This window comes from Mus caroli, unplaced genomic scaffold, assembly GCF_978045245.1.
Source record: "Mus caroli unplaced genomic scaffold, Mus_caroli_1 scaffold_13, whole genome shotgun sequence".
NCBI classification, from domain to species: domain Eukaryota; kingdom Metazoa; phylum Chordata; class Mammalia; order Rodentia; family Muridae; genus Mus; species Mus caroli.
Window position 1 is genome coordinate 50,677,316 of NW_028227268.1, and position 27,971 is coordinate 50,705,286.

Genomic DNA, 27,971 nt, shown 5'->3' on the forward strand with positions numbered 1-27,971 from the left:
CTCTAGTTTTAATTGCCCTGGGGGAAGGGATGGGCCCAGGGCCACATAGATGCAAACAAGCAAACAAACCAAAAATAGAGAGGGCCTGAAGACAGCAGTTGCAGACTTGAGGGCAAGGTGACAGACAGGTAACAGGAACAGAGTCAAAAATCTCTATACAAATGTGTGTTCTGTTTTAGGGCCTTCGACACTCACAGGCTAAGAAAGTGGGGAATTCAATAGTTCTTTCCTGGTGGTGGTGGCCGGGCTAGGGGTGGAGAAGTGGGAGGAGAGGTTAGTCTCATAATTGGTAGCAATTGCATATAACCTATTCTTCACCTCTAGATTGCTTGCAACACCTAACACACAGAGTAAGTGTCCTGCTAATAGTCGGTCTCTGTTGTATATAGTTCAGAGTACGCCAATGGTTTCCATGTTTAGAACAGAAGCAGCCATCCTAGTCCTAAATACGCTAACCATGTCAGCAACTAGATAGCATCTTGATCAGTGCTGAGAGCTGACTGTACAGGAATCTGGACTCAGCCATGTGTCAAGTAGTCTGTGGTGCATGGATAAGACTCCCCAAAGGAGAATGAGAGGCAGGCAGAAGAGAGGAAGAACTCACCGAGGTGTCAATAATGTCATTGCACCCTCGTGTTGGTGTCCCAAACAGGACTTAGCACAGCAGGTACTACATACAGGTCTGTTAAGGGGAGGATTAATGAATGAACGAATGCCTCGCTCATGGTTGGCAGGATTATGCCCCCTCTTTTCTAAGGCCCCTTCTCCCACCATAAAATGGCACTAGCGAGGTGGTGGGTAAGTGGGCGGCAGCAACTACCCACGCCTGGGGCAAAGACGGCCGGCTGCGCAAGCGCGTTCGCTGGAGGGTGAAAGTCGTTCGGTCAGCGAGGACAGTGACCGCCTTCCTTAGCGGTCCCTCTAGAGCGCCTACGGTGCGCTGGGTGGGAGACGGCACGAGGAGGGAAATGGGTTCTATGTCTAGAGTTGGGCTAACGCTAGGAGGAAGCCAGCGGATCCTGGAGGTGAGAAGACCGCGGTGGCGCAGGGCTCGGCCATCGCCTCTAGGAGACGCCCCTCCGGGATAGGGATGAGAAGGAGAACGCTTTGGAGAGAGAAGCCTGAGAATCCTACAGGCTGGTGTTTTTCATCTGGGACATTCCGGAGTCCAGGAGAGAACAGGTGAGAGTACACAAAGGGTCCTCACGCTTAAGCTGGCAGAATGACCGGCACACCCTACTGACGAGCAGCGCCAACGGGCTGGCGAGCGGTGAGGTGCCAGGGTCCAGTCTTCTTCATAGAGGGCTGGTGCCAAACACTGAACTCTGCAAACGCCTCCCTCTGCCGCGGGGTGGCAGAGTCCTGGGACAGACACTCCCCACAGACCCCGAGGGGTGGCTCCGCCCCAGGACCGCAGGGAGGCCTCGCCATGGGGGGCGGAGTTGTAGCCGCCCCCAATCCGGTGGGACCGCGCGTCCCCCTTTTAAGCTCGTGAATCTTCTAGCTGCCTTGCAATCTTTTCTCCCTCCAGTCAGTCTCCCTTTCACGCGATGGATTCGGCGAAGACTTGTGTGACCAAGTTCAAGTCCTTTGCGATTTTGCTCTTCACCCCGATCCTGATGCTTCCACTCATCATTCTGGTACCTGACAAGGTCAGTTGCGTGTCTGGGCAGCCTGGCGGAATTCGGGTGCCCAGTGCAATAACGGGCACGGAACCCGGGAACGCTGAGCTGGAACGCATGGATTCCCCATGTCAGACGCTCCAGGCACCAGATAGGAGGTGCTCTGCAAAGAATCCGAGGGACACAGAGACCCTAAGGTGAACACGTCCTAGAGTGCACCGATATCAGGGCTCAAGAGCCGTCCGGGGCAAACACGGAAACATGGACGTTAGAACAGATCTGAACCACACAGACCCCTCGACAGGCTTAGCCTCTGACTCAAAATCTCCTCCCAGAGTGCAAACCAACGCTAGTCCAGCTCAAAGATAATGCTCAAGCTAGTAGGGACTCTGAAGGCTGGGCTTTCCCTCTGTGCCTCTTCTCTAGGGAAGAGATATTTCCTAGCTGTAGATGCCTTCAGGCAGGGAACTACAGGAACAGAGTGGATCATGCCTTTGCCATAATCTGGCCTTGATTTTTTAAGCTCAGGTTCCCCATCTATGATCTATATTTCTTTCTAGCTCGGAAGCCAAGGAAGCCATTCTCGAGTTCAAATCCTGCTGCATCCTGAAAGGCAGGTCAGGCACTGCCCACCGCCTGCTGTGGCAGTGGCAGGAGGCAGGACGTATTCCCAGAGCTCACGCCTTGGGTGGCATGGCTCTGGGTTGCTGGGGAAGCCGAGTCCCATTCCCTGGCCTCCGGGTGCTCTTGGGAGGAAGGGAGAGAATGAATGGCCTTGGCTGCAGAGCAGAGGAGGGCGGGAGCGCTGGCCCCGGCTCTGTCAGGCTGTGTGCAGCCAGTTTGGCGAGGCCAGGACTCTTTGAAGCCTTATGTGGCTACCCTTTCACTCTCAGCCCAGACAGGAAACCTTGCTCGGATCCTGCTTCCACCCCCCACCCCCCACAGGCAGGTTTGCGAAACAGTGGCTCTCTTCAGGGAAGGTTTTGAGAGGAGAGGGGTGCCCCCCGAGTGGGCTTCTAGTCATTTCACATTGTGCCTTTCAGCAGGACCCTTTGCTCTCCGGGCCCCGGGTGCTTTGATGGGTACAATGGGGTGACTGGATTCTGGGAGTAAAAGGGGATCATTCCGGCTCCTAGGATGGGGGGAGGAAACATACTGAGCAGAGGCTCCACATGGGCCAAGGAGAGCAGAGCTGCTGTGTGGACTCTTCCGGCTGCCACTCTGTTAGCGAGCATCCAGAAATTCCGGGCCATTCCCGTCTGTGGGAGGCATCCAGGTTAGGAAGCTGTGATTTTAGTTCTGCTGGCGGGAGTGATGTTCCCTGGAATAATTATAGTTGCTTGCTTGACCTTTCTGGTAGAGGACAGTGTAACCAGGATCCCACTTTATCCCTGGCACATGCATGTGCGTGCGCACGTGTGCATACACCCCCCCCACCCACACACATACACTCAGAGAGAGACAGAGACAGACAGACAGGCAGGCAGGCAGAGGGAGAATATAAATATTAGTGAGTTAGGTTCCCAACCGGGTTGTATTAATACATCTATATGTCCTGGGAATGAAAATTTAGGGGCTGGGAGGCCATTTTGAAGGTTCTTCCAAAAAACAGTCTTCCTGTACCTTCTCTCCAAGTGGCTTGGTGCCTGGGAGCCTGGGTCTTTGGCTCCCTATTTTCGCCCTCTGCCCCTCTTTTTGCTCACCACCAAAGACTACCCTGTTCCCATTCACCATACCACCTTCAATGGGCAAGAAAACCCAGAGATACAGAACACTCCAGGACAGAGAGAGAGTCATACTGTCCCCAGGGGCAGCCTGACCATCACTGTCCCTACGAGATGATGGCCCCCAGCACACACTGCCCTCTGTGCTCCATGGCCCCTCTTCAGGCTTTCATATTCTCTTCCACCTTGCTTGCTTCCTGGCCTCCCCTCTGATCCACTTTTTCTCTGAGCCTTCCTCTGCTTCTAAAACCCATTTTAATAAAACCAGTGACAACTTTAATCATGTTACCTTGTGAATCTTGTAAGAAATCCTTATTTTCAGAAGTCTAAAGTATCAAGTAAAATAAGGTACCCTCATTGCCTTATTATTAATGTTTTAGTGGACAGATAGACAGTTCTCCAAATACCAGTCACACACACACACACACACACACACACACACACACACACTGGGGAGTACAGAGGGACAGGGGAGAGCTTTGCTTACTCCATTTTCATTCTGTAGCATGAACCATATAAGGGTATTTTACTCAACACTGGTCTATATTTCTAGTTGTGACTCTATCAGATTGTATCATAGAATGATGTCATAGCCACATCACTCTGCTTTAGTTGACCATAAAGATGCCACCTAAGGCTTAGAACATGCATGCCCCTTGCAGACCAGTGTGTGAGTGTCCTTAGATGAACTCTCAACCCTGGCTGATTACACTGTGCACATCTATGTGCACTGCCTTTCAACTGCGGTGCCTGCTTCCAGCTCAGCTTCCAGTTGCTTTTCCAGACACCTTCTCAGTACCAGGGAAGTGCAGTAAGTATTATTTGTATGTGTGTGTGAGCTTGCACAGTTGGAGGCTAGAGATCAACATCAGGCACTGTTTCCTCAGCTGCCATCCAGCTGTTTGTTGAGACAGGCTCTCTCAGTGGCCTGGATCTGGCCACACAAGCTGGGCTGGCCTGTCTCCACATTCTTGGTGCTGGTACAAGTGTGTGCCACAGAACCTGGTGTTTCCCTTTGTTCTAGGGATCAAGTGCAGGTCCCCATGCTTACAGGGTAAGACGTTCCTGATTGAGCTCTCTCTCCAGTTCCCTCCCCAGACTTTCCCAACATCTCATTCCTACTCTGCCCTCACCATGGACACTGTGGGAGTTTGTATTAAGGAGGGTCTAGTATGTTAATTGATTCATTAGGACTGAGACATCTCCTGGGCTTCCTGCTGGTGGGTGGAAATGAGGAGTCAGTTAGCCTAGTGGTCCATCTTCTTCCGGGGTGGGTGGGTAGGACATCTACTGTCTGAGTTCTGAGAATAAAGGTTATTAAGGAGTTTCTGGGTGTCACACATTCTGTATGGCCCCTCTGAAGTCATCAGTTCACAGATAAGGATGGGAAAAGAAGAACTGAGATTGGGAGTGAGTGGAAGAGACTCCTTAATGACATTGTTTAGAATTGCTATTACATGGTGGTAGACACAGGCTGACTTTTAGCATCATTACTTAAAATTTCTCTACAGCATACTTCTTTATTTTCCATGCCCCAAAGGATTCCCCTATACCACCCATCCCTGGAGCTCACCCCAATGGCTCTCAACTGCTATTCATCCTCTAGGAGATAAAGAGAAAGCTCACCTTTGCTCTCTGGTTATAGACTAATAAATGAAGGGGGGATCTACAGGTTCATTATTCACAGGAAATGGTTCTTTCCCCATAAGCCATAGTGACTCCAAAGCTCACATACCCTGTTCCAAAGAGGTGGGGAACCTTGGGACTGTAGACATGTTTTGGGGGAATATGAAATGGTTTTTAGGATAATCTAGTGAGGTTAAAGAGACAAACAGTGGCCAGGGACAAAGTCCACTGGGTCTTAAAGAATAGACAATGAAATGGTGCCTAAAATGGAGGGCAGTGACATTTGACAATTGTTTCTAAGGTATGTTGACAATCCTTGCATTTTTGGTTGTCACGTGATCCATAGCTTTGCTATTGTTTCAATGGTTGTCTAAGCTATCCCAAAGCTCAGCTCACTATATAGGTCAAGCTGACATCAGATTTGCAACGATCCTCCTACCTCAACCTCTAGATGCTGGAATTGCAGGCATGTGCCACTGAACCCAGTCAGACTTGGACCTTGGTTGTGACTAGAGAGACCGCCACTGGCATCTATTGGGTGGAGGACAAGGGTGATACTAACCATCCTCCTGTTTGGAGAACAGTCCCCACAACACAGAATGGGGAAACACTTCTTTAGTCAACAGGGAGGTATCCTGGGACATTTATGGGGTGCAGTCTTTCTTTGAGAACATTTGTGTGTTTATCATGGTGCTAGGACCACCCGGAAGGAAGGGATGGCAGGGAAAGGTTGGACTTGGGGACAACCAGGCTCTTCTTGGCTGTCCTAAGCCTTGGAAAGCCACCCTGCCCAGGAGCAGGACATAGCCTTCCTCATCACAGAGGCAGCTGCCCTGCTGTGAGGTTGGTATGCAGTGAAGCCTATGGAACCTCAGAACTATTTCTTCAGTTTGTCAGGTGTGCCTATGTTATAGTCATCATGGCCGTCTACTGGTGCACAGATGTCATCCCAGTGGCTGTCACCTCCCTCCTGCCTGTCTTACTCTTCCCAATTTTGAAGGTTCTGGACTCCAAGCAGGTAAGTAAGCTGAGCAGGGGACTGGTGATTTCCGGGTCCTCCCATGTAATTCCTTACTCCTCTGAGTCCCTCTGAGCTGCCGAGGCCTAGGGATAGCTACAGAAATCCAGAAGTGGATCCCTCAAGGACGAGAATGGAGACAGCTCACTTCAAGCTGCCTCTGAAATCAGTATCTGTCTTGCTTAGCTATCTAGAGGACTTGGGTAGCAGCTTTGGACCCGGGCTGTATGTGATTGAGGACTTCTCTGATGGGACATCCCTGTAACCCTCCAGGTATGTATCCAATACATGAAGGACACCAACATGCTGTTCCTGGGCAGTCTCATCGTGGCTGCGGCTGTGGAACGCTGGAAACTTCATAAGAGGATTGCCCTGAGAATGCTGCTCTTTGTGGGGACCAAGCCCTCACGGTAAACACACCTTCTTTCTCTGGCTACACATCTTTGGAACAAGGGAGTGAAGGGTGACAGATCAGGATATCCAAAGATGGGCTGGAAGGTTGACCTCTGGGTAAGACAGAATGGTTCTGCTTAGGTCTTTGGGATTTAGGAGAGAAGAGATGCTATGTAGGACAGTGGTGATCTTCTAGATCTAAGTGGAAAGTTGAACTACCTACCACACCCTGGGTCTTACTAAGCCAAACTTCCCTGCTAAGTGGGAGTTTCTTAGATCCACAGTTGAGTTTGAGGCCTCTTGCTGACCCAACAGCCAGTAGTGTTTGTGAGAAGGGAGGTAGCAAGGAATCTGTAGTTACTGGTTTTCATGTCTCTGACTAAATCCTAAAAGGAGCAACTTAAAAGAAAAAGGATTTGTTTCAGCCTATAGCTTTGGATGGTGGCCAGTCTGGGCTTGATTGGTCTTATATACCTAAGCAGAATATCATGGTGGCAGAAGTATGTGGTAGCAGAAATTCACCTACACCAGACAGGAAGTAAAAGAGCAGCCAAGAGCTAGTGGTGCAAGATACATACTTCCTTCAACTAGGCCCCACCTCTATTCTGGCTTGAGAACGTCACATATGCATATAATGTGTTTTTTTTTTTTTTAAAATCAAATCCATCTCATCCCCCTGCCCCCAATTCTTCCTCTATCCACCATATGGCCTTTGGTGTAGTTGAGACACAAATGTTATGGGAGTAACTAACCACTTTCAGGTTGGACTTAAAGACTTTTCCAAAAGATGGAACTCATGTCTGGTACAATTAACAGTGCCTCAACCCCATGGCTGGTGGAATCATAGACTCCATTTCCCTTGTTTCACCACCTCCCAATAATGTTCATCATATTATAAATCCATTGAGGGGTTGGTTAATCTGCCTGTTATGCCAGAGCCCTATGTCCTCATGGTCTGCCCTTCACAGTTACACTCAGAGTTGTGCTTTCTGATCAGGTGTGTCTTAATAAGTAGACCATGAAAATTAACTGTCACAAAGAGGAAGGGGGAAGGGAAGAGGGGAAAGAGAGAAACAAGAGCCAATTAAACTGCCACACCGTGCTAGAATGCCTGGTCTTGAGTTGACAAGAAGGGTGGCTCCAGCCCCTAGTTATGGCCAGTAGGGCCATACTGGAATGTGGCCAGTAGGGTACGAGGGACTCTGGCTTTCCTCTCCTCCCCTCCTCTGCAGGCTGATGCTGGGCTTTATGTTCGTCACGGCCTTCCTGTCCATGTGGATCAGCAATACTGCCGCCACAGCCATGATGATGCCCATTGTGGAGGCCATGCTGCAGCAAATGATAGCCACCAATACAGCTGTGGAGGCCAGCCAGGGGACACTGGAGCTGCTGGACAAGAACAAGGCCAGCGAGTTGCCAGGTGCACCCTGGCTTAGATTTTGCAGCCATGGCAGTCTCTACTGTTGCCAGATGCTACAGCTTCCTCTTCCCTCCCAGTCTCCTTGTGCCATTCCTTAAACATTCAGAGAAGAAGAAAAAAAAAGTAGGGAAATAGTTTTGTTAGTATTAGTATTAGTTATGACATAAAAGACAGATCTTTTACTCAAGTTTAGAACACTAGCTAGAGATTATAACTGGGCTCACGATAGAAAGCAATGTGTATTCATTTGATAATTCATCTAGCCATCTTTGAGCACCTGCTGGATGCTTCTCACTCTTGGTCCCAAGATAGAAAGCATTGAGTTATTACTTTGATAGTTCATTAAGGCATCTTTAAACACCTTCTGGATGCTTCTCATTCTTGCTAGACTTATTTTCTTCAGGACTGCCTTCTTGGCTCTCCTGGAGCCAGTCACCCTCGCTCCATTCCTACAGGTCTTGGGGTCTGATTCCTACTAGGCTCAGGACTCAGAAGATGCAGGATAGGGTCTGCTTCTCCCTCTGCCTATTCCCTATTCTTTCCCAGTAGTCTGCATGGGAGGACCTTGGGACCTGTGCCTAGATTCTAGGTCCTGGGTGAGGTCCAAGCAACATGGAGGTGACCAGCCACACTCTGATCACTGACCCTTGTGGAACTCAGTAGGATGACCTCATGTATACCCTTACCCAAAGCCCCTGCTTCAGGATAAACCTTAGGGGAGGTTGGACAGCACAGCAGCTCAGGGAGGGAGGACCTCTCTAGGAGGAGAGCCATCTAAGGTAGACTGAGACACCCTTGGATGCAAGGGCATGGCTTGAGAAACAGTGAGGAGCCAAGAAATGGTTACATATGCCTTAAGTTTCTGGGTTTGGCAAGTATATTGAAGATCCCCCAGGGAAGCCATGGGAAGGGGTTATGGGAAGGTAGATGCCCGACTGTGATTTCAGGGCTGCAGCTGAAGAACACATGTGCACCTGGCAAGGGGTACGCCCAATCTCACATTAGTAGCAGGGTAAGAGTTTTGAATGGCTGGGTGGCCCTCATGAGGACTGACAGAGCTAACAGCCCCGTGTCTACCACAGGAAGCCAGGTGGTATTTGAAGACCCCAGTGTGCAGGAGCAGGAAGACGAAGAAACAAAGAATATGTACAAGGCTATGCACCTATGTGTTTGCTATTCAGCCAGCATTGGGGGTACAGCCACCTTGACCGGGACGGGACCCAACGTGGTGCTCCTGGGCCAGATGCAGGAGTGAGTCATGACTTTGCCTTCAGGAGACATCACCATGGGTTTCTGGGGCTGGAGGTGCTTACTCAGCTCTCTTTTCCCCCTGTCTTGGCCTGGAGCCATCAGTCTAGTACTATGGGAGGATGAACCCACATAGTCTCTATGTCCCAGCATCTCTGTACCCACTAAGAGTCTTCCCCAGGAATGGAGACCTGATGCACTAGAGCTCATGGACAACATGGCTTTCTAACACAGGGCAAGCCCAACTTCTCTCAGTGGCTCGGGGCTTTTTGCTCAGGCAGGGAGGGTGGACTGGACTCTGAGCTAACATGGCAGCAGCGCAGTCACTGACAAATCCAGTGGGTTGAATTCACAGAAAAAACAGACATTTCTAAAAGAGCCCCTACCAGCTCACTGACATTGACTGATAATGGCCAGGATCCTGCGATCTTCAGGGTCTACAGATGGCACAGGCAGGTGGGGTTGGGCCACTAATTGCAATGCAGTTTCCATCGCATAATCCCACTGACTGGAGGCCTCAAGTGCACTCTAAGCATAGCCTAGAAGTGCCCAGCTTTGACTGAAAGAGGGTGTAGGCTGTGAGGATCCCCTTGTCTGAGCTTTGCCTTGTGTTGGGTGGGCTTGAAAGATCATGGAGGAAAGAGAATTCGAGGCCCCACCATAGGCTTTTCATGGTCTGCTGAGGGTGCCAGACACAGGGGGTTTTAGGCAGCCTAGTGCATACATATGTTAATCGAAGCATGTACAAATTATCATGGCAAGGAACAAAAAAGGAGGTGGTGCCTCTTTTGTGTAGACAAGAGCTTTGGACAGGGGTGGGGAGGGCAGCTGGCACTGGAACTGGGACTTGTAAAGGACAGAGTGGCAGACAGAGCAACAGCCAGTTGGTCAGACCAGAACCCTGAGGTTCAATAACTAGGGTCATTTGTTTCCTGTGATCACAACCCTAGAGCTTCCCCTGTAAGTTCTACTGCAAGAATGCCTAGGCTGAGTGGGGCAAGTCCTGGGTGGGATTTGATGTCTTTTGAGCTAGACAGGGCTAAAAGGCAGCTTAGGGAGGCAAGCAAGGCTTGGAGACCATCTTCCAGTCCCATTCTGGGAAAAACTCTCAGGGAAGTCTCCCGTAGAGATACACAGTGTAAGCTTTCAGAGGATCCATGCACTCCCTTTAGCTGTCAGCCAAGACCTTGTGCATGTGTGACAAAGATGTACTTTTCTAGACGCCTAGGCAGACTCTTATGAGACATTCAGCAGGGTCTCTATTCACAGAAACGCCCCCTGGTCATTCATTCTTCAGTCTTCTTTCTTGCCGGGGCCATGTTCTGGGGTCCCCAACAATAATGAACTGCGGTGTCTGGACCCCAGGTTTATGTGGCCTGCAGTTAGCCCCATCTCTCAAGAGTTCACCTGCCTGGTCTGCATGCCACGGCTCAGCCTGGTGGCAGAGAGGTACAGAGCAACCTTTCTCCTTTCAGACTGTTTCCTGACAGTAAAGATGTCCTGAACTATGCATCTTGGTTTGGATTTGCCTTCCCCAACATGGTGATGATGCTGGTGCTGGCCTGGCTGTGTCTCCAGTGCTTTTACATGAGACACAAGTAAGTGTGAGCTGCTCTTGGGCTAGCATCTGATGGTCTCAGGCCCCTGCACCAAGCCCTTCAGCCCCTGGGCCAGTCTACAAAGTTCTTGAAGAACCTGGTACAGGCTCTGTTTCTCTAGCCTTTCCTGCTGGCTTAATCCTCTCAGTCTCACGATGGCTGGAGGCTTGCTGTACCTTTGTGTGTATTGTCCCAGCCCTGATGGAGACTTCCACCTGCTCACCTCCCTAGCACTGAAGGCTGCTTCAAAGGCCCCCTTTCCCAGCTATTCCTGCTCTCTCTCTCTCTCACCATAGAATAACACCTTCCTCTGAGCCTCCAGTGGGTGTATCCTATCCCTATGCTTTGGTACCTATCCTTGTGCCCCAATTGCACCCCTTGGCGGTGAACCAGGCCCCCCCCCAGCACTCCTACATACCTCCTGTCTCAGAGAGAAAGAACAAGTGTGCCACCTATTTAATTCAAGGCAACTGAGGAGTGGCCTGTCCCCCAAATGCCAAGCCAACATGACTGGGCGCATTACCACTTGGTCATGTGGCTCTAGTAGGCCAGGTTGCAGTGATTCTCTTGATATGGTCCGAGTTACCAAGCTCAGACCTTCACCAAGTTCCTGTGGTGTTCCCTGCAACCAGCCAAGCCTGGACAGTTTACCTCCCTATTCCCAGCACACTGTCAGGTTCACCCAGAGTCACCTTTGAGGCGGCCAGACTTTGGACAGAAACTATGACGTGGGGCCAACAAATAGTTTTGGTTTGTTTGTTTGTTCATTTGGGTTTTTTGTTTGTTTTGTTTTGTTTTTGTTTTTGTTTTTTTAAGACAGGGTTCCTCTGCGTAGCCCTAGGCTGTCCTGGAACTTAACCTGTAGATCAGGCTGACCCTGAACTCAGAGACCCACCTACCTCTGCCTCCTGAGTGCTGGAACTAAAGGTGTGCACCACCAACACCACTACCACCACCACCACCACCTGGCTAAACTGTTGTTTTAAAAGAAACAAATTTACCAGTGGCACAAAGGTGACTCTGCCACAGTGGGAGGAAAGGCTAATGGTAGTAACCACCAGGGAGCCTGTGCCTTGTCTCAAAAACTAAAAGCCAGGGCCAGCAGTGGTACAGGGGCTCAGCAGGTAAAGGGACTTGCTGCCAAACCTGTTGATCTGAGTTCGATTTCCCAATACCCACATCGTAAGAGAGCTGATCCTACAAATTTTCCTGTGTGCTCCACATTTGCGCTATAGCATGTACATGCACACACACACACACACACACACACACACACGAAAAACAAACAAAACCCCAAGAGCTAAGAGTGTGGCCCAGCGGTAGAGTACTTTCATACTACAGGATTTTGGATTCCGTCACCAGCACAGCCAAAAGAAAAGGACAGGAGACACACCCAAAAGGAAAGGAAAGGACAGGAGACATGTTGCATGCCAGACACTATTGTAAGCACTATACATTTATGACTTAATTGTCATGACAACCTGTGAAGTATAGTTATTGCCATTATATAGATAAAACAGCTTGAGAGGTTGTATGGTTTCTGACACATTGTACAGCATGGAAGTGGTAGGCCTGAGGTTGGAGCTCCAGTCAGTCAGCTCCAGAGCACGTGCCAAGGGTTGCTATCCTGGTGTTAGGAGGATTCCCTATGGCCTTGGATGTCCCCAAAACCCTAAGGTCAAGTATGCAGATGGAGCTGGCTGGGCAACAAGACTATTAGGACACCATCAGCCTCCCAGCTAGCAGGTGACAGGGACACAACGGGCGAGAAAGCTCAGCTGACAGCCCTAGATATGGTTCACTCGGCTCTGCACAGCTTCCACTGTTCTCGTGGACCATGGGAATTCTGAACAGCACTTGCCATGAATCTATGGGGACTTCTGGCTGCAGGAAGTGGAGGAGTGTGGCTTTCTTCTACCCCAGTCTTCCTTGGCATGGCACTATGACTCAGACACCAAGTGCAATGCGGTTCACGGGTAGCCTAGTTTCCGTCCCAGATCCGCAAGGTAGAGAGAATGGCTCGGCAGAAATAGGCGCACACCCACAAGAATCATATTTCCTAGCCACAGGGGGAACCTCTACTGTTCCTCGTGTCCTGATCATTCTTAAGATTCTCACAGTTTCAAAGTCACGGCAGAAAACCTGTTTTACTTGAGTTCGTGGGTAGTGACAGACATTCACCTAGGACCACTAAGAATGGCATGGCGTATTATAGCTGTCTTGCACTCAAGTTTCCTGACCAGGCTCAGCTGAAAGCAGGACAAGTGTTTTTTCTGAGAGTTCTTCCTGTCTGGCACCATGGTGAGGTACTTGTGGACCCAGAGATCCCCTCACCCCTGTCTCTATGGCTCTGGGGCCTGTCCAGTTCATTGTGATGCACCACAATGAAGACCACTCTTCAGCAGGACACTGTGGTCCCTAACAGGATGTGTCAGGACATCCACAGGGTCTGCCTGCCTGTCTCATGGGCCACCAGATAAAATGAACCCAGAGAAGTTGCTCCGTAGAATTGAACAAGGGTCAGAGGGGTTGGTGTCACTACCACAGTGGCCAGCATCAGAAGACTGACTATCGCACTTAACCACAGAGTCTGTGCTGTCAGGAACACTTTTTACCAGTACCAGTTAGGTGCAGGCTTCTCACTGACTGTTCTATGTCAGGCCACTCCTTATCCTGGAGATCCGGAGTCCCCAGAACAGGTCTGGAGTCTCTAATCTGGCAGGTACTAGCGGGTCTGCGCTTAGAAGAGCATAGACTCTGGAGCCAATGATGGCAGAGAGGTCCCCATTCACGCCAGCAGGGCTATCCCTACACTGAGTGTCTTGTGAGGAAGGCCTTCCTCAGTTCAGCATGGAGGTCTCAGCTGACTGTAGACATAAGATCCTCACTGCTGCCCCCTTCTCTGGTCCTGAAGTACACCAGGAGGCCAGGTTCTGATGTCCTGGTATCCTTGGGAGACAGCCATGTCCCTGGGGCTGCTGCTGCCTCACCCGCCTTCAAAGGCGGTTCACATTCGGCACAGCCCTCCTATGACTTTTATGTTGGGGCCTCGGAAGGGTTCTGGAGGGGAGAGCTCTCTGTAGACAATGTCCTTGCTCCAAAGTTTTGAGGCCAACTCAGGTGGGACATATGTGTGACATATTCTCTGCATGGAAGCCTGCATTTTATTCATTAGTAACCTCAGTTACCCAGTCCTCCCGTAAGGCCCCTTCCTTTTTACCACACCATAAAGCCAACACCGCCTGAGGGGAGGCCATGGAAGCCATCCCAGCAGGCTTATCTTCCAGTGGAACACCCTGAAGGGACCATCCCAAAGTCGAACCTAGGCTGGATTCTTTCCTGTCCCAGTCTTAGATGCTGCCTACTCTACATCTCCTGAGCCCTTGATCTTACACCTTTGGCACTGTGGAAGGCAGCTCTAGGTTGTGATGGGAAAGCCTGGGGATCATGGGTGGATCATGTGAGTCTGGATCCGGAAGGCTCTAGAACTTCCCGATCTAGTCTTCTCGATGGGAACCCTGGAGCACAGTTAGTCTTTCCTTTGCTCATGGCTATGTCAACTCTGCTGATGACCACCCACACGCCCTACTCTGTGCCACCTCTCAGCCTTTAAACCTCTCCTACTGCTATCCCCTGTGACCAGTATCACCTCACCCCCTGCCCCCAGCTCTGGAAGTGCCCTAGGCCCTCAGTCTCTACTTCTCAACAGTCTCTCTGTAAGATGATGTGGGGGTGGGGTGGAGAGAGAAGCTGATGGAAATCAGAAGAAGAAAGAGGGAGGGTGGGACCCTCAGGCTCTATCCCAGAAGCCCCCCACCCCCACTTCCCCCACAAGTTGTTCCATCTGCCTTGCCCTTCTCTTACCATTACATGGTCTAGTTTAAAAAAAACTTGCATCTGCTGTGGGGAGAAGAAGAGGGACACCGAGAAGGTTGCCTACAAAGTGCTGAACGAGGAGTACCAGAAGCTGGGGTCCTTGAGCTACCCTGAATGCAGCGTGCTCTTTTGCTTCACCCTACTTGTCATCCTGTGGTTCTCCCGAGACCCCGGCTTCATGCCTGGCTGGCTGTCATTCGCCTGGGTTGAGGAAAACACCATGTAAGTTGATGCAAAGGAAAGCCTTAGCTTAGGATAATGATGTCTAAATGTCACTGTTGTCAGCAACAGGCAGCAAGAGGACGGTACGACTTGGGCTCTGTGTTCTGGAGGAACATTCTGTTCTGTGGGCTTTGGGGTGCATTTGTTTTCAATCAGTCTTCAGGATGAAACTATGGGTGCATTTGTTTCTGTGGTTCCCTCATGCCCCCTAGAAGGCTGAACCAAGAAAGTTTATTGGGACAAGAGTAGGCTCCTTAGAGCCCTGATTTCTGCCTCCTTCCTTTCTTAAGAACCTACCTGAGACACATCTTGGTTACTTAGAAACCTAGATGGAGGAAGGGCGTGTATGTGGAGTCTCTCCTGCCTCTGTTAGGGAGACCTACAAGAAATACTGAAGAATGACTATCCTAGTAAAGGCAGAAGATGTGGGTGAGGAGGTATCTGTCTGCAACTGGCTACTTCATCTTGGTTACTTAGCTTAGCACTACAGTCCTCGAGGTTGACTGAATCTAGAAGTCTAAATCTCATGGTTGAGAAATCATGATGTTCACCCATGGAGCAGTGTAGGCTGGGGCTCAGGGGGGTCGCTGAGGTTTTATGGGTTGTGGGGGGGGCGGTGAGGGTGGGAGACTTCACCCAAAGTTGGAGGCCAAGAATTTGAGGATATTAGTTATAGCTAAGACTCAGCCTACCAGCCTTTAGGGCCTCTGGTTTTCACACCTCACAGAGCCCGTTTCTCCCTGAAGGAGCATTTAGACATGGAACTGTGGGTTGGGGCAAATTTGCTGAACGACTATCACTGAGTTCCTATGTGTGTTTTCCTATCAGTCATATCACAGATGCCACAGTGGCCATCTTTGTGGCCATTTTGCTTTTCATCATACCTTCACAAAAGCCCAAGTTCAACTTCAGCAGCCAGACTGAGGAAGGTAAGGTTTCTCTCACAGATTTACAGGTCCTGAGAGCAAAGGGCCCCTGGGTCTGGGGGCCCGAGAATTCTGTCCCACTGAACAGGACTGACCACATTACAAAGCCTAGGGAAATGGAGATTTAAAAAAAAAAGATTTATTTAGTATATGTTAAGTACACTGTAGCTGTCTTCAGACACTTCAGAAGAGGGCATCAGATCTCATTACAGATGGTTCTGAGCCACCATGTGGTTGCTGGGATTTGAACTCAGGACCTTAGGAAAAGCAGTCAGTGCTCTTAACCACTAAGCTATCTCTCCAGCCGGGAAATGGAGATTTGTTAAGACACTTGTGTTATCCTCTAGATGGGTGTAGAGTCTCTTCTTGTATTTAAACATTTAAAATATCATTTATACATCACAACAGGGATATATGTTTCAAATTCTCCAACATGCTGTCAATATTGCCTCTCCCTTTCCTGTTCTTGTAATATGCATTCACACTAAAAGGATGGCATCCAAGTACACACAGCCTGAACCCTGTTCCTTATGGTTTAGCATTTGATTTTGACTCTGGATTTTACTACAAATATTCCCTCTACACTACGGCTGCCAAATTGACCTCTGATACTTCATCACACAGGGGTCCTATATCCACCCTGCTGTGGAGTATTTTGACATTTTGAATTTTTCTTTAAAATAATTTTAAATCAAATCTTCCCCCGTCTTGTGTGCATTTCTATGAGTCATGGTGCATGTGCAGTGGTCAGAGAATAACTCTTGGGGGTTGTTTCTCTTCTTCCAACCGTGGGGGTGGTGAGGTCCCAGGGATTGAACTCAGGTTGTCAGGCCTGGTAAGAAGTACCTTTGCTCAGCCGGGCAGTGGTGGCGCACACCTTTAATCCCAGCACTTGGGAGGCAGAGGCAGGCGGATTTCTGAGTTCGAGGCCAGCCTGGTCTACAGAGTGAGTTCCAGGACAGCCAGGGCTACACAGAGAAACCCTGTCTCAACCTCCAACCCCCAAAACAAAAAAACCAAGAAGTACCTTTTCTCCCTAATTTCCCCCTGAACTTTTCATGATTGTAAGTTAAATATTCTGGATATAGCTTTTTCTTCAAAGGTGTTTCTTTAAGCTAAATGTCATTGTCATGGTAAAAGAATACAGATGACTTAAAACATCTAAATAGTTTTTAAAATGTATGACCAAATAGCGTTTCTGAAAAGGTGGTTTTGACTTCCAATGTCCTCCCTCTGTGAAGCATATAATCAAATCCTCCCCAGAAAAGGGTACAGGGAATATTGAGGCTTTTAGCTCATACGAAGGAATGAACTGGTACCTCGTTATCTTTATTGGTTTATCTTTCCTGATTGTGTCTCTTACTTTCTAATGTGTGCACGCACACATATACATGTGTGTGCTTTGTCTTTTGCAGAAAGGAAAACTCCGTTCTACCCCCCAGCACTGCTGGATTGGAAAGTCGCCCAAGAGAAAGTGCCCTGGGACATCGTGCTGCTCCTGGGGGGCGGGTTTGCTATGGCAAAAGGATGTGAGGTACTTGTCTGGCTCTAGGTAGCCCTGGAATTCTACTAAGAGGTGGCAAATGTCGCCATCCACTCCCCAACTCCCATTCCATCCCTGGGTATGTGTCTCCACCACAGAGCTGCATATCCTTTAAGCAGGGGATTCTGTGTTGTCATCATGAATAGTGTCCTGCAGGGTTAAGCATTGGATGCTGCAGCCTTGATGAATCCTAGGCATTCATCATGGAGGACTCTTGAGTCCTTACACATATTCTCACCATGTCCTTTGGATCCTCTACCTGCTGAACTTCTTGTTGACATGGCTTCAGGATTCCAAAACTTTTCTCTAGCTAAGAACTTAGCAGCATAGGAGAAGATCAGCTTTTAAGAGAAAATGCAATTCAGCTATCTCCTCAGCCAAAGAGGCTGTGTTAGTTTGGGGCTGCTGTCTATCATCATCCATTTCCCCCAGCCCATCCCTCCGGCTCCCTCCAGCTCTTCTTTGTCATTCTCTTCCACCCTCTTCCTCTCTCTCTCTCTTCCTTCTCTTCCATGCCTCCCATCCCACTTATTCACCTTCCCTTCTTTCTTTCCTTTCTCCTTTCTATTTTCTTCTTAATTCTTCCTTCCTTCCTAGTCATCCATCCATTCTATCCATGTCTACATCCACCCAACACATCCAGCCATCTTTCCACCAGTCCAGAAATGTGATATAACAGATAAACTTGGTCTGTATTGTGTTTACAGTTTCCTTAGCATCTTGGACAAAGACTGGCATACCTTGAATACATGCATGCTATTGCTTTAGTGCTAGGGATCAAGCTCACATAAAACACTATACCACTGAACCATATTCCAAACCTAATGTATAGATCATATATTTATATAATTTAATACACATTTCAGATGAACAAATTCACCAGGCAAGTTACCCCTCTCTCTATCATTCATCTACCCACCAATTCCTTTCCCCATGTGGCATTTTATTTTACTCATCAAGCATTCTAGTATGTTCCTAATGATAGGCCAGGCACAGAGGTTACAGAAGACATTGCGACAAGGTATCTGTTTTTGAAGACTTGACAGTCTAGAGACCAGGGTGTGTCTAAAAGCGCCTTTTTGGGATAATGTGAGATAAGATCAAAGAGGTACCTGGTTGAGGCAATGAAGTTGGAGAAGCCAGCATTCTAAGGTCTGCTTTAAGGATAGCATGCATGGCCTTGAGACTGAAGGCAAAGGGAAGCAGCCAGAAGTGACTTGGTCAGATGCATACTTGAAAGCAGCCATCCTATCATCTTGAGTGGTGGTCTGAGGCCAGCAGGGGGGAGAGAAGAACCAGTGGGCTCTCTGTAGTCTTCATCTGACTCCTCTGAACTTGCCCATTCTCTTCTGGACACTTGCTGCCATTTTGACCTCTAGAATACCTCTTTTTCCTGCCTTCCTTCTTCCATGGTCCTTGCTTAATCGTCTCGGCTGTCTCTTCTTCAGTTCTCCCACAAATATGCTCATTTCCCAGGCTCTGCCCTTGGCCTCTTGTCTGTCCACTTTCTGCTCTTGTCCTCCTATCTCAGAACTCCAAGACTAAATCCTCAATTTCTGCCCCAGATCATTCCTTTAAGCCTCAAGACTGTGGAAGACTAAGGGGGGAGAAGGTGGAAGAGCCACCTAGGGTGACTTGTGACTGACTAGGTACCAGAAATTAGCAGGACAGGAGCTCTTCAGGATGACTCCTAGCAGCTGAGAAGAGCTCATCAGCTTCAGGTCCCAGAAGAAGGAGCAGATTCTAGATTTAGGGCACTGTCTTAGTCAGGGTTTCTATTCCTGTACAAACATCAGGACCAAGAAGCAAGTTGGGGAGGAAAAGATTTATTCAGCTTACATTTCCACACTGTTGTTTATCACCAAAGGCTGTCAGGATTGGAACTCAAGCAGGTCAGGAAGCAGGAGCTGATGCAGAAGCCACGGAGGGATGTTACTTACCAGCTTGCTTCCCCTGGCTTGTTCAATTTGCTTTCTTATGGAACCCAGGACTACCAGCCCAGGGACGGCACCACCCACAATGAGCCTTGCCCCCTTGATCACTGCTGGATCTCATGGAGGCTTTTCCTCAAGGGAGGTTCCTTTCTCTGTGATAACTCCAGCTTGTGTCAAGTTGACGTACAAAACCAGCCAGCACAGGCACGTTGAGCCTGATGGGGACATTTAGACAGACACTTTCCAGATGACTTCTGATGTTTGAATCTAGTTAATAGACCAGCTATGCCACAAGCAACATTGCAGGAGTTAAAGGATTGAGGAGGAAGAGGAGGAAGAGAAAGAGGAAGAGGGGCAGGTAGGGGGCGGGAGGGGGAGAAGGAACATTGTAGGAATAGGTTAGATTATTACCTGTGTGCAAGAAAGAGAAGTGGAAGTGGAGAGGACTGAGCTTCCTGGTCTCTGTGCTTCCTAGACTTCAGGGCTCTCGAAGTGGATGGCAGCCCAGATGGAACCCTTGAGATTAGTGAAACCTGCTGTCATTACCTTGATCTTGTCCTGTCTTGTTGCAATGACCACAGAGTGCACAAGTAATGTGGCCACTACCACCCTGTTCCTGCCCATCTTCGCCTCCATGGTAAGTGACTCTTGTGGGGCGGGGGGGGGGACACTTTGTGGGGGATTGTGAACCTATGGCCATTTCCTGAGTCTCTAGAGAAGTGGTAGAATTTGGATCTGGAGCCTCATCGGGCTTGAAGACCAGGCTCTGTTGTGGACTTGTGTACACTTGATGATTCTGGTCCTGAGGCCCTCTCTCACTGCTCGGTCCACTCTTCTTTGTGTTTCCCCACCACTTCCCAAACCATCAGATGTGGACCAGGTGCTGAAACTTTATTGCATCAGTGGGCCAGATGGTTTGGGAGGAGGAGGCAGTATGGTTGTATGTTCAAGGTCTATATGATCTACAGGGTGAGTTAGTGAGATCCTGTCTCAAAAAAAAAAAAAAAGACTAAACTCTTGTTTGATATGTGCAAGGCCCTGGGTTCAAAGTACCACTACACACTCACACAAAGCAACAACCATGCAACTATTATATTAATCTAACTACCTGGGTTATTTTTCAAGATGGTGGGAAGAGGACATATATCACACATTGAGACTACAAAAAGAAGCCCAGGGGTTGTGGGGACTTGAAAATGGGAGGAAGGGGCAGGTCTTTCCACAGGGTAGGGAGAGGGCATGCCTGAAGACTTCCCAGGGATGAGAGGGGTCCCTGGGATCTGAGACAGAAAATGGAGGTGGTGAAGGAAAGGCTGTCAAAGGTTGATTCCAGTGTTCTATGGGCAAGCTCAACTGTGAGCTGGGAACTGAGGAGGGAGCCAAGCCTACAGGGCAATCGGCTGCCATCTGTTCTTAGGTTCCTCTGTCCCACATCAAAGGTAGTGCTGACCTCATGGGGTTCAGGAGGTGACAGAAGATCTGAGTCCCCTCCTAGGAGTGTGATGAGAGTCCTAAGACGTACGTGGGCTACAGAGAACCTGAGCGAGCAAGCCACCGAAGTCCACCCTGGAGAGGAACAGGAAAAGGCTATGATTAGTCTGAGCTCAGAGATAGACTCACAAAAGAGCTAAGCCTAGTGCTGAAGTTGGTAAATTTCCATCCAAGCAGCAAGGGATGAAACTACAGAAAGAAAGTTTAAAAAGAAGAAGAAGAAGAAGAAGAAGAAGAAGAAGAAGAAGAAGAAGAAGAAGAAGAAGAAGAAGAAGAAGCAGCAACCTGAGTTTTTTTTTTCCTATTCCTAGAGAAGATAGAAGTGTTTAAAATAGAAAGGTAGCTGTCTCCTTTCCTAAGCAGGCTGCTCAGAGTTAAGAAAGTGGAGAAGGAAAGTGTAGAGGAGGAGGAGCAAGAGGAGGAGGGGGACGAGGAGGAGGACTGGAGAGGAGAGGGGGGAGAAGAATAAGATAGGTGGAGGAGGACAGGAAGGAGATGGAGCAAGGATGGGGAGCAGGGTCTTTCGGTGCTGGACACACAATGGGGATGCTCTTCTCCTGAGCAAAGGTCTGGCTTTGTCATCTCCTGTGACCCCTGTGATCACCAATAGCCCCAACTAGGCAAATACAAGCTCTATGGGCCTGGTAAAATAGCTCAGTGATTAAGGACCCAGGTTCGATTCCCAGTACCCATATGGAGGCTCACAACCATCTGTAACTCCAGTCCCAGGAGTCTAACACCTGTTCTGGCATCTTCAGGCACCACACATACATGATGCACAGACATACATTCAGGTAGACACTCGTACATGTAAAATTTAAAAAAAAGAAGTTAGAAAAAGGAGGCTCTTCTAGAAGCCAAAACTCTGAGTAAATTGCCCAGAACTACCACTAAGGCCCTCCGTGTTCCTGCCTGGACACTCATATGAGGAAAGTGAGCCATGAGCCAGGTGCTGTATGAATACAGCATCCTGAGGCCATGGGGTCAGTTTCCCCGCATTTTGATGTCAAATTGTTACAGTGAGATCTCTGCAGACATGTGTGTGCACGTGGAAACACGCATGATAAAGCGCCTCGTTGACAGCTACTTAGATTATGTTATTTATGTTTTTCACTAAATCCATAGTGATGATGGAGGTAGCAGAATTTTAATACATAGAATGAAAGAGGTAGACACCAGGCTCCCAATACAAAGGGATCCCGTGGACGCATTTGCAAGTAAGGAGTCTCTCTAATTCTGTAGGCTGCCTCTGTCTGACAAAGCAGACAGATGGATCACAGTACATTTTAAGATTCAGTGCAATCTAGAGGTCCACCAGCTTCTGGCTCACAGTAAGTGCTCCCCCCCCCCCAAAAAAAAACATATGGACTAAATTGAAGCCAAAAAAAAGGCCTCCAGGGGAGGTAGCCACCGAGCTCAGCCTTCTGCGGTCAGTAGTTATCATGCAGAGAAGTGCAAAGCTCAATGGGACTAATCAAGTCACAGACGTGAAGGGTTGGAATGTAACCCAGGCCTTAGGGATTGTGAAGTACAGCCCGGGAGCTTCCCTGTGTGCTGTACTTTGAGTCGCAATGTCGTGTGTCTCTCTAGGCTCGTTCCATTGGTATCCATCCTCTGTATGTCATGATTCCCTGTACCATGAGTGCTTCACTTGCCTTCATGTTGCCTGTGGCCACCCCACCGAATGCCATCGTGTTTGCCTACGGACACCTCAGAGTTGTTGACATGGTAACAGCCCCTTTATTTTCGCCTATTAGATGATGAGGCTATTTGGTATAAGGGATGTCCCATTTACGAATGATGTGTGAGTTTCAAAAGGATGTCGGATGAGGCTCAGTTGGTAAAGAGCTTGCTGTGCAAGCATGATGCCCTAAGTTGGGGTTCTCAGCACTCACACTAAAAGCTAGGCATGGTTGTGGTGAAAACAGAAGGCTCTTGGGCTCCTTGGCCAGTCAATAGAGCTGAATCAATGGGTTTCAGGCTCAAGGGGAGACTCTGTCTCAGAAAACTTAAGCAGAGGGCTAGAGAGATGGTGCCAGTGGTTAAGAGCACTCACTGTTCTTACAGGGGACCCGGTTCCATTTTCAACACCCACACTGTGGCTTACATCCACCCATAACCCTTCAGGGACCAGACATAGACATTGTACATGCACACACATGCAGACAAAACACTCATACATATGAAATAGTTCTAAGAAATATTTAAAGGCAGAGAATTATAGAGGAAGACCCTCAACACCAGCTCCTGGGCCACAGTCATGCAAGCACGAGTGAGCACACCTGCAAACACACAAGGAGAGAATGACAGAGGACATCACGGGATCTCAGAGCACCACAGGACACCTAAGCCTATAGCTGTCATTTTTGTTTATGGTGCATCTCTTTTTGTTTACTGAAATGACCTCGTATTTCATACGGCATCTGCTTCCATGAAGATGCCAGAAACCCCTATCTGGAGAAACCTTTGTAGGTCCCAGGGAAGTCCTGGCTAAACACTTGGAAGGAATGGAGTGGGACCCTCACATGGCAGTAGAATTGTAACTAGCAAGAACCCTGAGGACACCCAGGGGAGCACCATAGTCAGGAAGGCTTGTAGGGTATCTGAAGAGGGGAGCCTTTTTTTTTTTTTTTTTTTTTTTTTTTGAGTCAGTGATGCCTGGGATGCAAACACAATCACAGGAAAAGCTTTTCAAGCCAGGTACGGCTTTCTCACCTCTGATGGGGGAAGGACAACTCTGTGACTCTGGGTTGGGGATGAGCTGAATAGGTAAGAGGGGGACACCAGACTGGTCCTTACCTTAACCAGTCAATTATTAATGGTCTCAGATCCTCTTCCAGGGCATTCTGGGGGTTCCTCCTGAATATTCTCTTTATGTAGTGGACCCCAGAAACCATATGCTGCAGATTTGATTCTGGACCACAGGAAAAATTCCATGCTGGGGTGTTGGAAAAAATGTCTCACGAGTGTCAGGAAGGCATACAAAGTGGGTGGCAGAAAGAGCTATGGGAGAGTCACGAGACGTGGCTGATGTCTTACACCAGCTCTCTGAAGTCACTTTCCAACATCACAATGGGTGTAGAGAACCCACCCGTGCTGGCTCCTTCCAAGGGATTCTATCAGCGACAATGACACTTAATTTGCTTTGTCCTGAGACGAGAGGAGCCCAGCGTGCAGGAACACAAGGCCCAGTCAAGACCTGAGTTGCTGACTGATCCTGTTTTTATTTCCTAGATGAAAACAGGACTCATAATGAACTTCGTTGGAATCCTATCTGTGTTTCTGTCAGTCAACACCTGGGGACGGGCTATGTTTAACTTGGATAACTTCCCTGACTGGGCAAATTCAACAAGTATTAACACTTAGGAAGAGCCGCAAGAGCACAAGCATGTCCCCCCACCCCAACCCTTTTGAGGACTATGAACCTTCTGGCACACCTTGCACAGAGCACTGGTGCTCATACTCTAGTGTGATCCAATGATGTCAACACCTCAAGAAGATCTACCCAACTATATCAAGTTCGGAGATGGCAATGGATGATGGGAAGATAAGCTCAGAAGGGAAAGGAACCCCTTTGAGAGGTCGTGAGGCCCATCTTTACTAGGACCCTTCCATCTCTCCTGGGACAGGCAGGAACCAGAGGGACCAGGGCTCAAATCTTGTACTATGTGGCTTTGAAAGACTACTGGCTCCATGCTGGGCTCCCGGTTCTCACATGCCTGCTCCCACGGTCTCCACACAGGGGTCGGGGGGGAGCGGATCACCAGGCTGGGAGCCCCGTCCTGGTGCCTCTTCTGGATGTCCCCAGATCATCATATCTATCACCACGAGAGAACTTCCCATCCAGGGCAGAACTCTGATCTTAAACACTTCCCACTGCCAGAGTGAGAGTGGGAGTCATGGCCTCCTGAAAACTTGGACTCTGCATGGTGCCACCACCAACCATTGAGCAGTCTGTGGTGCTAACATCACGGCCCTCCTGCTCACTCCTTGGCTGACCTGTCCCCCTACTTGCCTCATTTCATATTCATTAAGAGTTTGAGCTCCCTTCCCAGCTCCCCAGTAAGCCCTCCTTCAGCCTCTAGATCCCCACCCCCCTGGCTGAGGCTCCCCCAGAAAACCCCTGTTTTTTTTTTTCCCAGGGAGCTCAGTTTGATCATTTTGGGAATTCTTGTCCTGCCAGCCTGGTGCAGCTGGGATCACACTTCAAGGATGGACAGTGGTGTCTCTTTGGGAGATATGGTGTTCAAGTGGGATACCTAAGTCTTCCCTTGGCTAGATCCAGAGCAGATTCAGCCGCTCATTTCCAAGGGCTGGGCCACTGCACAGTTTGTCCCGTTGGACTCTTGAGCTCCTCTGGGAAGGCCTTTCCCTTGCTGGCTGTGCATTGTGGCCAGGACTGATAGCAACAGAGCATGGCTGAGAACGAGCAGCGCTTCTTGGTGTCTGAGCAGACAGACCCTGCCAGAGTAAACTGGCTGAGCGGAGTGTCCATGGGAACCCACAAAACCCATCACATGAAAGGGAGACAGGAGAGGAAGCTCTCCATTGTCTTTCAGTGATACCCTCTTCCTTGCTTAATTTGCTCTGAAAAGAAGCACAGTTGGGTAGATGAGGCCCATGGATGTCATTTTTTTTTCTGGGCAAAAGACAGTATGGGGACCCAAGAAGTTCCCATTCAAAGACCAAGTATGTGCCTGGCTCCTTAGGAGGGATGACTCCTGACCACACTGTTGAAGGCTTGCTCTTGTCAAATACTCTGTCTGCTATGGAAAGTTCCAGTGTGCTGACTGGTCTGTGATTTTGTACCTTGTGAAGGAGACAGAGGGAGGCAGATGAATAAACAGTTGCTCTCTGTCCACCTCCTGGGTGCCTGGCCTTCCTGGACCCAGGGAATTCACCAGTTATCATATTCCACATTTGTGGCTGCCCTGTGAGACGGCCGGCATTAGGATCCTCATTCATCCTTGGAGAAAAACAAGGCTCACAGCATCCAGGGGATGAGTTCTAGGTCAAGCTAGTTGGCAGTTCTGGATCCCATAAAGACAGGCCTCTCCTTTTCTCCTTCTTTTACCCATGGAGGGCTTTGGTCTTATTGGGCTTATAGGGAGAGGTAGGTGGCTGAGAGCCAGCCTACCCTAAGATCCTGCGTAGCCAGAGGAGATCTCTAAACATGAGACCTTCCTTGTGGTTCTCTCTGAGATGGACTCAGGACAGTGCTGAAGCAGACAGAACTGGTCCCTTCCCTCAGACTCTTCCCGAGGAAAGTGTGATCCAAATAGTGAACTCTTGTCTCCCAGATCACATTGACAGCCTCTCCTTACCTAACTTTCTGGTCTCCACAGCCCTATTATGACTGACAACTAATGACTGCTCTTGGGTTTTAGAGCCACCATTGTGGCTGTGCCAGAGCAGGTCACCATGAGTATGACCAATAACTCAAGGACTGGTCTATATAGAATAGGCTTGATGCAGTGAGCTCTGCTGGGGCAGTAGAGCATCTCAAGTTGGATGGCCAGTGGGGAGGAAAGGGTTTGGTAGGGTGGGCGGAGGACTCTACTACTAGATACTACCCAGCTGAAGGCTGAAAAGAAGATTCTGGAGAGCAGGAGCCATTGTGGAAGAGGCTGACTTAAGGCTGTCTGAGTGACATCTCTTGCAAATGGATAGAGGTGCAGCAACACACATGGCCTGTGTTCATGTGGAATGCTTTGGGTTATAAATGACTGAAAATCAAGTGGACAGTGCATTGCCATAGGGTCCTCCGATGTTTACTTAATGGGAGTGTGGAGGTAAGACCATCCACTCGCCCACCTAAGCCACCAAAGGCTTGGGCTCCACAGTCCGTTCTGTCATCCTCGGGGAATTGTGCTTTTTACTCTCCCACTGCAGCCGTGGGTCACATCCACATCTACGTTCTTTTCAGGAATGAAGAGAGGGTGCAGGAGTTGGGGGTTCCAGTGGTGCCAAAGTACATCTTTCTCTTTTGTTAGGGAAGACATAACCTCTCTCAGAAGCCATGTGGGGACTCCCTTTTATGCCTCACTGGGTAGAACCAGGGTACATGTGCTTCCTTTGACCAGACACTGACAGAGGAGGTGGGTTTCATAGATCAGGAATTGGCCTGTGTTTCCTGATCAAGGGATTTCCATTTACTAAACAAATGAAAAATCGAAATCCCAGCAGAAAGGGCAAGGCAGGGGGAGCTGCTGGGTAAGCAACAGTGTCTGGTGTCCTCTCTCCAGGCCACTTGGTGGCTCCGTCTCCACAGAATGCAGCAGGAAAACATTAGAAGATTCCAAGAGCACCGGGGGCTTGATTGTCAAGGAGCTTCAGGATTGCTTCCATTTCCTAAGGGCCAGGTTTCCTCTGAGGGCCCCGCTGGACCTCCATGGTTATTGTGTGCCCCATAGAAGCAGCTGGGTCCCCACACATGACATGGAGCAAGTCAGTCTGCACTTTGGGCCTCAGCTTCCACTATGGAAGGGCCAGATTGGGCAGTGAGTCAGGGCCTTTCCTAGCGTTGGAGATGCTCATCTTAGGTGACCACCCCTCTCCTTCTGTCAGCTATAACTCCTCCTCAAAATGCCTGTCTCTGTCCCTGTGCATCAGCTGAGAGTGAGTCTGTGACTTTCAGTTCCCATCTGAGGTTTAGATAGCTGCAAAAGGGCCACCTTTGGGCAGCACCTATATTTGCCTTCAACATTTTATATCCAGGTCCATCCTCTTACTGTGTGAACCAGACATTTGGAGTCACAATTAGCTGAACACAAAATTCTGAGCATCATTGTCTTCAAATGTACTTGCCAGGGACTTAGGAGTCCATAAAGACCTCTCATTCCAAAGGCCTTGGCCTAAGGGGCTTCTTACCCTCTGATCGCTAAATTATGAGTCTCCAAGGGCAGGCATCCTTTTCTGTTCCCTCTGAACTCACAATTTCTTTGGGGAATCTACCTGAAACAGGTGAAGTCATATTTCCCCAACCCCCCCCCCCCCCCCCGCTTGTAATAGACAAGCTTTGGCTCTAGACTCTAGGCAGGACATCAACTCGTTAACCCCTGCAATGGATAGATATTCTTGTTAAGACCATGGGTATATTCTTATTGATAGAAATAAAGGCTGCCTACTGAATAGTCTGGTGAGAAACTACATCTAGCTTTCCCACCCCAAAGCAGAGTCCCTTCCTCCCAGCAACCTCTCCCCAGCCCCACAGCATCTTAAAAGCCTTGTCTCTCGGCCTACCAGGGGCAGGTTCTAGCTTCTTCACACGCCAAGCCTTTTACACAGGTAAATCTCCTCACATCACAGGAGGGAGCTTTTCCATTCTGCC

General features: G+C 49.1%; 1 protein-coding gene across 1 annotated transcript; it reads left to right on the forward strand.

Moving 5' to 3' along the window:
* Slc13a5 (solute carrier family 13 member 5) lies at nucleotides 1-25,490 on the forward strand. The gene is made up of 13 exons (XM_021177887.2): nucleotides 1-1,182; nucleotides 1,532-1,652; nucleotides 5,862-5,990; nucleotides 6,264-6,400; nucleotides 7,616-7,803; nucleotides 8,886-9,054; nucleotides 10,527-10,649; nucleotides 14,529-14,747; nucleotides 15,576-15,676; nucleotides 17,089-17,207; nucleotides 19,626-19,787; nucleotides 22,232-22,369; nucleotides 23,876-25,490. Exons 1-13 carry the CDS (start codon nucleotides 1,091-1,093, stop codon nucleotides 24,005-24,007), a joined length of 1,830 nt encoding a protein of 609 aa, XP_021033546.1. The 5' UTR covers nucleotides 1-1,090; the 3' UTR covers nucleotides 24,008-25,490.
* The last annotated feature ends 2,481 nt before the right edge of the window (nucleotides 25,491-27,971 follow it).